This window comes from Lampris incognitus, chromosome 10 (genome assembly GCF_029633865.1).
Source record: "Lampris incognitus isolate fLamInc1 chromosome 10, fLamInc1.hap2, whole genome shotgun sequence".
NCBI classification, from domain to species: Eukaryota; Metazoa; Chordata; class Actinopteri; order Lampriformes; family Lampridae; genus Lampris; species Lampris incognitus.
The window spans coordinates 30,655,051-30,667,591 of record NC_079220.1 but is presented as its reverse complement, the minus strand read 5'-3'; the positions used below and the strand labels follow the sequence as shown (position 1 = coordinate 30,667,591).

The window sequence follows — 12,541 nt, the reverse complement described above, 5'->3', positions numbered from 1 at the left end:
AGCTGCGCATGAAGAAAATGTTGAGGCGGTCACCCTCAGTTAGAAAATGGCAACGTTAACAAAAGGACTGACGTGCACGGAGGTTTGCACAAAGAGCAGCTCACCTGCTCAACATTGCTCTTCCTCGCGCGCGCGCGCGCGCACACACACACACACACACACACACACACACACACACACACACACACACACACACACACACTGTCATTCTCGTGGATTACAGTGATCCAGTTTGAATTGAATATAAAACAAGGTGACCGGGACGCTTTCCTCACAGATCGAGGACTCCGGTAATGAGTGCGCGGGCTGCTCAGCCCCGCAACGAGGCCAGGTGTCGTGTCGTGTCTGTGAATGTTCTCATTCCAGGTGTTGTGTCGCATGTAGACTTGTCTGCACGGCATGTCGCCAAACTGCGCCCCAAAAACGTCACATGACACTTCACCGTCGTCACCGCGGGGTGTAAGGTGATGACGGTGAAGTGAATTCCAAGCGGGTGAGAGTCGGCGTGAGAAGGTGTCGGTGTGATGTCAGTCCTCTGAGGAAACCTCTGGACCACAGCGACGGGTGAAGAGGCTGGATGACTCACATGATGATTTGGCTACAATGTGCGGCGTATCTTGGTGTCCGGTGTTTCTATGTAAGAATTTTAATATCATGCAAAAAAAACCGCTTGATCTTTGATTTTAATACACGCAAAAATCTTATAAACAGCTTTCACAAAGCGTGTCCAGAGGACATACTGGCAGATGACTCAGAGCGGATGAAACCTGGCTGCGTTCTGTCCTCTATTGGAGGAAATGTGATATTACAACTTAGCGCAGCGGAAAAGAAAAAGGCAATAAATGTGTAATTTATTGTCGCTCTCGTTTTCCCTCACTTACCATTTTCACAGAAGAGTATGACCAATAGTTAAAACAAGTGTTAACCAAGTGAACACTCCATAAATACACCCGGAGGCAAAGGCCTTGTGAACATAGACCATTTATTTCATATAAAAACAACAAAAAGTACCTTGAAAAAAAATCTAAGGAATTATTTCAGTCAATGTTAACTGGGACAAAAACCCTCTCATATCACAAATATACTGCTGTGGGGGGAATGTGTCCTCCTCAGTCCCATCCTCTACGTCCTGCACCCTCGGTATGCATCCAGCTCGTGTTTACTGTGTAGGAGGGGCGTGCATAGCAAGCCACCAGCAGAGGACAGGGTGAGTCCAGGACATGTCATCATGTTCACCTCCCTCCTCTCCTCTTCATCTCTACCCCCTTCTTCTGACTCCACCTCACTCTCGTTTTTTTCCCTTTTCTCCTTCTATTTTTTTTCCTTCTTTTCTTTAACTTCTTCCTAACCCTTCATGGCCCTGAGCCCTCCTCCTCTCTGATTGGTTCCAGACGTGCCACTGAGCTCTTCTTGCCGACTCAACATTCCACAGCTGTACACACACACACACACACACACACACACACACACACACACACACACACACACACACACACACACACACACACACACACACACACACACACACACACATACACACACACACACACCTACTCTCTCTCCTCTCCTATCCGTTCTCCCCCCTCTATCTTAGTCCAACTCACAGGGCAAAAAAAAAGGCTGCTTTTTTTTCATAGCAGCTCAGCAAAACACCAAGAACCTCAGACTGAAACGGCTCCAAAGCACTCCTACGAGCTGAAGTATGGAAATCACACTCACAAGTAGGACCTGTGGGAGAAGGAATGTTGCAGAAGGAAGAAAATATACTTTGCTCCCTCGAAATCACAGTCACTATGCTGCCGATTACCCAAACCAATGTGATATTGTGGAGTGCCGCTAAACGGATGTGCAGGGCTCTGGTCAGACAGGAGTGAACTTGACTTTCTGAACGTTCTTCTGCTCTCACAAATACGACTGCTGCATTCTCGTGACAGATGTTCCTCGCTGTTTGCAAATATGAAGGATAACAAAGGCGATTTCAAAAACTATTTGAACCAGTCACACAGCAGGCCCAACACAGTGACATCTTTACAGGTATAAAAATATGTACCCCATTAATAATGCATAAAGGCAAGTGAAATACTGTCCGCAGGAAGGATAAATCAGATTAAGGTTATGGTAGAAAGTGCAAAAAAACTGTACCCTTTTCATTATGCATACAAACAGCAAATGACTAAAAAAAATTGCAATCAGCTGCCAGATGATGGCAGGAAAAGCCAAAACAAACAGGATAAAAAAAACAAACATGTAAGCAGAAAGCAACAATTGTACCTTATTAAAACGCCTAAATCAAATAAATTTCCCCAAACAAGGCTGAATCAATTCAAGATAATAGTAAAAAGTGCCAAAACATACACAGGGCCATGGAAGGCGAAAGTCTGTTCATCTGATGACAACGTTCTGGCATGCCGTACCAAAGAGACATTGGTTGATATCTTTTAAAAAATAGCTTTCAAATCCAAGTCTTAATTATGTGCACAATTCTGGTGTTCTGTCAGAACTTTACCGTTGTAGTCCACGGGTGTGTTGAGGTCACCACCGATCCCTGTCGCCTTTCCCACATTCACATTTGGACTTCCCTCTCTGCAGCCCAGACAGCTGCTGCTGACGTGTCACAGCGGGGAGGGGAGGGGCAGGCTCACACGAGTTGCACATGCAACATCATCGTCTTCATCTTCATCATCTTCATCATCATGAACAGTTCTCTACAGCTGCACAGATAGTGACAAACAACCCCCCCAAAAAAAACAACAACAAAAAAAACCCAACAAAAAACAATAATCAATGAAAAAAAAATCACATCCACATAATGAACGAACACACCTGAAGATCAGGTAAATACTGTCGTAGCAGAGACGGGACTTTACTCCAGGAGGACATTGTACGGATGTCTGGATAACACAGTTAAATGCATTTTGTTGGGAAAATAAGGTTTGCTTTGACCGTCTTTGTGATCAGTTCCTACTCTGTAAAAATGGCAATCGACAAAAGGAAAAAGACAGGACTCAAACAGACAAATGGGCTTTGGCATCATAGTAGACAGGATGGAGCTATCCTTTTTGGAACACTGGTTTTACATCAACCTATCAACCATTTCATCATGCAAAGAAACTGCCATGGGATTCATGACTAGCTCAACACAAAGGCTGTTGCGAGACAGATTATCTAAATGGTTGGACTTTATGGATGAGAATGTTTTGGCACTGCTGTGTTCAGGTAGGAGGGACGGCCGAGGTGGCGCCTCACGCTGGGTAAAAATAGACATATGCTGTGCTCTACACAGCATTTCACCATCCTTAAAATCTTTGTTTTGTTTTTGTTTGTTTTTTTTTCTTCCAATATCTAGAAAAGGGGGACAACAAAAAGAAAAGGAAATGCCACAATCTGTATCAGAATCATCAGTCAGCACATTAAAACGGCCTCTCCCCAGGTCAAGTACGGCGTGTCTGCGCTACTCAGGCTGCTCATTCAGCTCCATGTCCGACACCAGGATGTTCTTCTCGGCCTGCTCCCCCAGGGTGGAGTTGGTGCGGCTGTAGCGGGCCCCTTCATAGGACCCGCGAGACCCGACACCTCGCCGGCGGTACAAGTATATCATCCCGACGATCAGCACAACCAGAACCAGGCCTGTCACCATGGCGATGATCAGAGTCGGGAGGTGGTCTCCATCCACTGAGCGGGAATAGAGGGAGGTTGCTGCCATCACTTCATCTGCTTTCATGTATCAGCGTTAAAACATGTTTCTGACAAACAATATCAAAAAGCATAGGAGTTAAAAGCCATACTTACTCGTTACGACTGAGGTTTCAGCACCTGAAATAGGAAGAACATAGCTATTTAAAACAGACGTTTTCACAATTTACCTTTCTTTTTTACTGTATTTTTAACTAATCTAACATTATATATTTCATTAAAGTTGCTCATAATCTAACATCATCATATATTTCATAAAATGTGCTCGTAATCTAACATTATCATATATTTCATCAAAGTTGTCATCAAAGTTGCTCATAATCTAACATTATCATATATTTCATAAGATGTGCTCGTAATCTAACATTATCATATATTTCATCAAAGTTGCTCATAATCGAACATTATCATATAGTTCATCAATGTTGCTGGTAATCTAACATTATCATATATTTTAACAAAGTTGCTTATTGTCACAAGTTGGATGAAGTAAAGGCAATTGGTGGATAGTTGTGTAAGTCATTATTTTGCAATTGTTTATGTACATTATCAATGAGTGGGGCGGCACAGAGCCTTAGTGGTGCTGGATTGATCGCGGCCCCTCTGTGAGGGATTTGCAGTGTTTTTGTGAGGCAGACAGAAGGCCTGTTTGGCACAGGGCCCACACATAGTCATTCATACATATGTGGGATACTGTAAAAGAGCCACCTTTTCCTGAGCAACAGGAAGGCTATGTCTTCTAATCCCTTTCCCTAAGCCCAAATCCGACCTTCATAAATTCCTTCTTTGGATGAACACTAGTACAGAGACGGTCATTCTGACCACTTTTTACTAAATATGTTCATATTGTAGTCTGACGGTGTTATGAGATGAATGTCACAAAGCATAAAAGGTTGTCACGTCTGCCTCATACAGCCACGGTGGCCATGTGCACCATATTCACTATTAGACATGCTGCTTCATCTGGCCACGTTTGTTGTTTTTCCCCAAACTATTTCACACGTTGGTCAGCTGTTACTTTAGCAGCTGTTATTGTTTATTTGCTCTGTCCTATCTAACGCACTAAAATATTTGGAGAGGATTGAAAATTAGACTACGAATTCAAGTGGGAGGAAAGATTGCCCGCCACGGAGCCTCCATGAGGAGCTTCTGATGGAGAAGAAGAAGAATCTGACTGACAATGATGTCTGATGATCGTCCCTCCCCTGACCAAAACAGTCGTCCAAACATGTTCAAACTGCACATATAAAATCTTCCTGTATTTCATGTGATGTTCAGTTGGACCATGTTGGCCATTAAGTGGTATATTTGTTTTTCACATGTCCATACAAAGTTATTACCATGAAATGAGAACCTTGGTTTGCCATTTAATTAGTCTTCCAACTGAAATATTTAAGTTAAAATAAAATGCATTTTAGATTTTGTGTTTACTTGCCATAGAAAAATACATAGTTAATAAAAGTATTGTCTAACTAGACCACATTAGAAACTCATGGTGAAAGTCCCATCAGCGACAGCAACAGTAAAGTTGGAGTAAAGACGTTCTTCTGCACTCAGAACAGAGAAGACGGAGGCAGGACTTGGAGACATTTTGCAAATGGCCAGTTGTGTGTGTGGCAGCCTGTCAGCAGGATTTGTGATGTGTAAGTGTACTTACTGCGTGGCCGTTTGCAGATGACTCCGTGCGTGCGGTTTCTGCAGGAGCCTGGTTTCCAGAGGCCAGTGTTGCTTTCAATCCAGAAGCAGGTGTTGGCAGAAAGCATGCTGAGGACCGTGTCCTGTACCTCCCAGTTAGTATACAGCATTTCTGTGTCTTCACTCCACACCAGGCTACTTCCTGCAAGACAAGAACCAGTGCACATGGATTCAGTGGTGCTTTAGTCTCATTTTGACAACAGGGTTTGATCTATCTGCATTTTTTTTCTTTCACTCACAGCTGTGAAGTGTTCAGCGTTTTTTAAAAGGCCCAAACCGTTGTTTTGCATGTTTTCATCTATTGAAACAGATGTCGCATACTTTAACATTACTTCTGACCATTTTCAAAAGCAAGCCATTGTACTTGAGATGTTTTGTATGTGTTTTTCCTACCATCCAGGAAACTGTTACGGGTCTAGATAGATCGATGCCATCGGCTATCCACTAGTTTACCTTAGATACACATGACCCGCGCTCAGGAACATGTTACATCACTTTTGAATATACTTGGCTGCACTGAGCAACTCGTGTGTGTGTCATTCTTTATAAGATAGCCTACTGAAACATGGTGCCAGAAGTCGGAGAACTTATTTCTTATTTTACTAGCTCGCATGTTTAAGTTTGTAGGCCTGAGTAGGTCACATGTCGGAGGATTCCGATTCAGAGCAAAGTACTTCTGCTGAAGACGTTGTCACAGAGGAGCTAACGCTAGCATTACCGGCGCCGATAGCATCACATACAATGGCAGCTAACGTGAATATTCCACCACCGTCCCCGATGAGCTTCACAGGCGATTGGAGTGTCAATTGGGACATTTTTCGGGCCGAATATGAAGACTACGTCCTCGTCACGGGCATACTTGGCAAGGACAAGAAAATACAAGCGGCTATTCTAAGGAGTTTGATGGGAAGTGAATGCAGGCATATTTACCGCCACAATCTGAACCTCTCAGAAGATGATCAAGGGGATCCTGACGCCATACTGAGAGAGTTGGGGAAATACTTCAAGCCAGCAAAAAAACACAATATACGAGAGGTACATTTTCGGGAGTTGCAAGCAGGAGGAAGGAGAATCGTTTGATACCTTTGTGACGAGACTGAGAGAGAGGGCAGCAACCTGTGAGTATGGACAGTTGAAAGATGAAATGATCCGTGATAAGATAGTCCTGGGAGTTGCAAGCGAGGCCATTAGGCGCAGGCTGTTGAGAGAGAAGGATTTGAACATGGTCACAGCTATTGACATGTGTCGTGCAGCAGAGCAAACTGACATCCGTATGAGAGCAATGGAGCTTGCAACAACACCGCAGCCGGAGGCAGTGCATGCCGTTGCTAGGCAACCCAGACAAAACCAATGGAAACAGAGCAATCCACCCAGAACAGCAGGAGATGCAGGCAATTGCAAATATTGTGGCAGCTCGCATTCAAGGGGCAGAGAGCATTGCCCGGCCTTCGGGAAACAATGTAGGTCATGTGGGACACTTAATCACTTTTCAAAAGTGTGCTTAAAGAGCAAAAAGGGGCATGCTGAGGGCAAGGTAAACTGTGTGGAATACACAGAAGAACCCCCAGAGCATAGTAATGATGCAGATGATCTGTACATGTTTGAGTCAATCGGCGCAGTGCACACCAAAGGAAAGAAGTGGTTTGTGACTCTGAAACTCCACGACAAGCCACAACAATGTCAGCTGGACTCTGGAGCCACCTGCAATGTAATGGGCTTTCAAGACAAGAAAAGGCTGGCCCCAAACACACCTCTCCGCCCGAGTGACACCAGACTGAAGCTGTATTCGGGGGAAACACTGAGCTCTATGGGCACCTTTGAGACTGACTGTACTGTGAGAGGCCAAACACACAAGCTCTCATTCGAAATAGTGAGGACCAGCCAACATCCTCTTCTGTCAGGCTCCACCTGTGAACGCTTAGGGCTCATGCATTTCACAATTCCACAGGATGTGCTCAAAATGGAACACACACAACCAGGAGCCCTAACTAAAGAACAGCTTATCAACAGATACAGTGACGTGTTCAACTCCCCTGTGGAATCCGTGCCTGGGGAGGTCCATTTTGACCTTGATCCTAGTGTTGCTGCAGTACAGAGTGCCCCTCGCAATGTCCCAATCGCAATGAAAGCAGCAGTCAAAGCCCAGCTGGACAAGTACGAGGCTGACGGCCACCTTGCGCCTGTCACAGATCCTACAGATTGGATCAGCAACATGGTGATTGTTAAAAAACCGGAGAAGCTGAGAATATGCATTGACCCTAAACCATTGAACAAAGCCCTAAAGCGCTCTCACTACATCATGCCTACCTTGGAGGACATTTTGTATAAATTGCCCAAGGCCAGAGTCTTCACGTTAGTGGACGCTCGGGATGCATTCCTGCAATGCAAACTGGACAATGAGAGTAGCCTCATGACCACGTTCTGGACCCCCTGGGGGAGGAAGCGGTGGCTCAAGCTACCATTTGGAGTATCGGTGGCGCCCGAGGTATATCAGCGCAAGCAGCACGAGCTCCTCGCCGGTCTGAAGGGCGTTGAGCCCATTGCAGACGATATCCTGGTCGTCGGCTGCGGGGACACAGACAAGGTGGCTGAGGTGCAGTTTCATGGCCACATTCTCTCATCTGCTGGACTGAAGCCCGATCCAGAGAAGGTGAGAGCCATTATTGACATGCCGAACCCAACAGATGCCAAGGGCGTGCAGCGTCTCATTGGCTTCGCTAACTATTTAGCCAAGTTCATGCCTCATCTATCTACTGTCTGCGAGCCGTTGCGACGCCTGTTGGACAAGGACACACCCTGGCACTGGCTGCCTAAGCACGAGGCGGCGGTTCATGAGCTTAAGGCGCTGGCGACAGCCATGCCCGTCCTGCGCTACTATGATGTAACTAAGCCAATCGCAATCCAGAGCGACGCCAGCCAGAGCGGTCTCGGTTGTTGTCTCATGCAGGAAGGTCAGCCCATCGCATTTGCCTCGAGGGCTCTTACCCCCACCGAAAAAAACTATGCACAAATTGAGAAGGAGTGTCTCAGTATCGTCTTCGCCTGCCAGAGGTTTCACCATTACCTATATGGCCGCAACCCAATCACAGCAGACACGGACCATAAGCCTCTGATCTCTATTTTCAGCAAGCCACTTCTCAATGCGCCCAAGAGACTCCAGAGCATGCTCATGACTCTGCAGAACTACGACCTGAGGGTAATCTACAAACCAGGCCCAGAGATGTTCATAAGTGACACGCTCAGCAGAGCTATGGCTGGATGCTCCGGCAGAGGGACTGCATATCAGCGACACGCTATCTGCTCTCTGCAACAAGAGCAGGAAAACATACAGCACGTGAACCAGGCAGAGTACCTGAATGTGACTAACCAGCGGCTGGAACAGATCAGACGACACACCAACAGAGATGAATGCTTACAGGCACTGAAGAACACTGTTCTCGTGGGCTGGCCAGATGTAAAGGAGGAAGCACCCCTCATCGCTAGGGAGTACTGGCCCTTCAGGGATGAAATCAGTGTGCAGAACGGAGTTCTGTTCCGGGGGCAAAAAGTCATCATCCCAAAGTCAATCCGCCCAGAAATGTTGACGCGCATACATTCAAGTCACATAGGGGGTGATGCATGCTACCGACACGCTCAAGAGACATTGTACTGGCCCAACATGCAGTCAGAGATAAAGGACTTTATAAGCAGCTGCTCGACCTGCAATGTGTACGCCCACAATCAGCAAAAGGAGACCATGCTCTCTCACGAAGTACCAACCAGGCCATGGCAGGTCTTGAGCATGGACCTATTCAGCTTCAGACAGAAAGACTATCTCCTAATAGTCGACCACTATTCCGATTTTTGGGAGATTGAGCTTCTACCCGACATGTCTGCAGAGACAGTCATCAAGCGATGTAAGGCCCAGTTCGCCCGACATGGTCAGCCAGAGAAGGTTATTACAGACAACGGCCCTCAGTTCACAGCTCAGTTCACACGGTTCGCTTCTGAGTGGGAATTTGAGCACGTGACCTCCTCTCCCAGACACCCGAAAGCGAATGGCAAGGCCAAGTCGGCCGTGAAGATTGTAAAAATCTTCTGCGTAAGGCCGCGCATGATGGTGAAGACCCCTGGAAAGCCGTGCTTCACTGGAGGAATACACCTACGGAAAACATGGGCAGCAGCCCAGCACAACGCCTCATGTCCCGCCGGTTGAAGACGTCCATCCCGGCGGCAAGCAAGCTGCTGGAACCAGCTGTTGTCGTGGGCGTCACTGAAAAGCTGCGCCACAGGAAGCAACTCGCCAAATCCTTCTATGACAGATCTGCCCGTGAATTGCCGGCACTTGAAATTGGGGAAGTCGTACGGATGAAGCCCCTGCCAGGTGATAACACTGGCCGCTGGAGAGTCGGAACTTGTCTCCGCAGGGTTGCGCCGAGGTCTTATCTTGTGGACATTGATGGCTCCCTGTACCGTCGTAACAGGATCGATCTCAGAGTGGCTGAGCCAGCTGCACGAGCCGCGCACGATCCTGTTGAACCCGCTGCGGCACACACACCGGACGGGGATCCAGCTACAGAAACTGTCATTGAGACCCCTCAGGCTGTGTTCGAGCCGAGCCCCATCAGGTCCATGCCCAAGGCGCCATCTACTCCTGTTGGCGCTCCGCGTTCGGATGGACACACTTACACAAGGGTTGGACGGCTGTCTAAACCTCCACTGAAACTCACTATGTAATCTGAATAATGTTGATGGTTGCTATGTGGGAGAGAGGGGGAAAAGAGGAGAAATGTTATCATACGCTACTGTGGTTATTACACTGGTATGGGATATGAAGAGATTTACTGCTGTTGCACTGTTATTGGTCGTTCGTATATGAAAGTAATTTTATTTTGCACTAACTTCATGTGTATGTGTTTATACTTGGAAAAGGAGGATGTTACGGGTCTAGATAGATCGATGCCATCGGCTATCCACTAGTTTACCTTAGATACACATGACCCGCGCTCAGGAACATGTTACATCACTTTTGAATATACTTGGCTGCACTGAGCAACTCGTGTGTGTGTCATTCTTTATAAGATAGCCTACTGAAACAGAAACCACTGATTTCCATTAATGATGTGATGTGATGCATGATGTGAAAATCGACTTGCAGGAACTTGAAATTTGCATAACATGGCTCCTCCATCACAGTGAACATTTAGGCGCCTTTAGTTTTGGTCAGCGTTATGTTATTATTGCAGGATAATAGATTTGAAAGTCCTAGAACACTATTCTGTAACCTTGACAGAAAAAAAAGGTGCTAAAATGTTCACTGTGATGAATTACCTATCTCAAGTCTCTGCAAGCTGATTTACCAATTGTACTGAATGGAAAGCAGGAGTAGCCTGGAAGGTAGGAGAAACACACTCAAAAATCTACAGTGGCATCCGGATGGCGTAGCGGTCTATTCCGTTGCCTACCATCACGGGGATCGCCAGTTCGAATCCAGTCGCGCGTCTCTACTGACACAATTGGGTGGGAAGCTGGATATGGGCATGTGTCCTGGTCACTGCACTAGCGCCTCCTCTGGTCGGTCAAAGCGCCTGTTTGGGGGGGGGGGTACTGGGGGGAACAGCGTGATCCATCCACGCACTACATCCCCCTGGTGAAACTCCTCACTGTCAGGTGAAAAGAAGAGGCTGGCAATGCCACATGTATTGGAGGAGGCATGTGGTAGTCTGCAGCCCTCCCCGGATTGGCAGAAGGGATGGGGCAGCGACCGGGCTGGCTCGGAAGAGTGGGGTAATTGGCCAGATACAATTGGGGAGAAATCGGGCGGGGGGGAATCTAAAATACAACAGTGTGCTTTGGAAAATGGTCAGGAGTAATGCAAAGTACATGCAGTTTGTAGTAAACTGGCTAACACATGTCCTTTAACTGTTTTACAAATCATTTTATCATTTTTCTGTTTAGTTTTCTTACTAATTTTATTTATATTAACCCATTTATGCTCATTAAAAGCAACCTATAATATTTTTTCTTCTTTTATCTTCTTTTTTCTCAATCTTTTGGATTCATAACTTCATTTGTAAAACCCATTGCATTGCATTTTAATGTATGAAATGTACTATTTTATTAAAGAGTGTGTGATATATTGATAATTTGATTATAATGAAATAAGCAGACCTAATGCGTTTCCTCTCTGTTTATTTTCCTCCTTTGCTAGTGTTGGACAGGATTATTGTCTTTGGAAACTTGGCTATACCTTTCAAGGTTATGCCCAGCCAAGCTCCATGTGCCTGCTCCGCATAGCTTTGGATGTGCTCCCATACAAATCCATTCTCCGTCTCATCCAAGACAGAGAGAAGCTCAGCTCCCACTAAGAGAGAAAGGGCAAAAAAGAGGAGGGAGAGAGAGAGACAGACAGACAGACAAACAGACAGACAGAGACAGACAGATAGAGAGGGGGAGAGAGAGAATTTTGAATTTTAAACAACTCTTTATTTTACATAAAACAACACTTCAACAATGACATATCCATTTCACAACATCACCATAAGCAACTCCTTCACATTAAAACATCCAAAAGGGTCTTTAAAAAAAAAGTGGTTCAAGTCACTTGCAGACTTGTCATCTGCACACAGAAGAGAGACCGGACGCCAGTTCTTTATATCTTGTAGGTCGCATTTTTTCGGCAGCAACATCAGAATGGCTCTCCTGCAGCTCTGGGGCAAAAACGAGTCATTAAAAGATTCAGTGAAGATTTCACAAAGTTCGGTCCAAAAAGCCTTGTAGAACTCCGGCAGGAGTCCATCAATCTCAGGGGTCTTCCCTCCTGCATGCTCTGCAGTGCTGTAGACAGCGCCTCTGTTGTCAGAGGAACCTTCAACTTCTTGTTAGTCTCTTCTGAGATTCTGGGCAGAAGGAATCAAATGCCCCTTCATCCTCAGTGTACTCACTGCTGTACAGAAGAGAGTAAAAATCCATAGATCTCTTCTAGCTCTCACTGGCCTTAGCCAGAAGGTGTCTTGTTGTTGATTTCAGAGCATGGATTAACCTGCTTTGTCCATTCTTCTTTTCTAGGCTGAAGAAAAACTTTGAAGGTGAGCCCTCAGAGCGGCACTCTGAAAGCGAGACCAGACCAACGCTCCCTGTGCCTTAATGCCCAGCAAGTCAGCCAGCAAGGTTT

General features: G+C 46.0%; 1 protein-coding gene across 1 annotated transcript in view; it reads right to left on the bottom strand.

Annotated features, from left to right (window-relative positions):
- Nucleotides 1-963: 963 nt before the first annotated feature.
- The window catches only part of LOC130119338 (C-type mannose receptor 2-like), a 47,410-nt gene continuing 35,832 nt past the window's right edge, over nucleotides 964-12,541 (bottom strand). Inside the window, 4 exon segments of the mRNA XM_056287800.1 lie at nucleotides 964-3,672; nucleotides 3,790-3,813; nucleotides 5,351-5,530; nucleotides 11,618-11,731. Coding sequence (XP_056143775.1) covers nucleotides 3,452-3,672; nucleotides 3,790-3,813; nucleotides 5,351-5,530; nucleotides 11,618-11,731 — 539 coding nt within the window. The 3' untranslated portion in view covers nucleotides 964-3,451.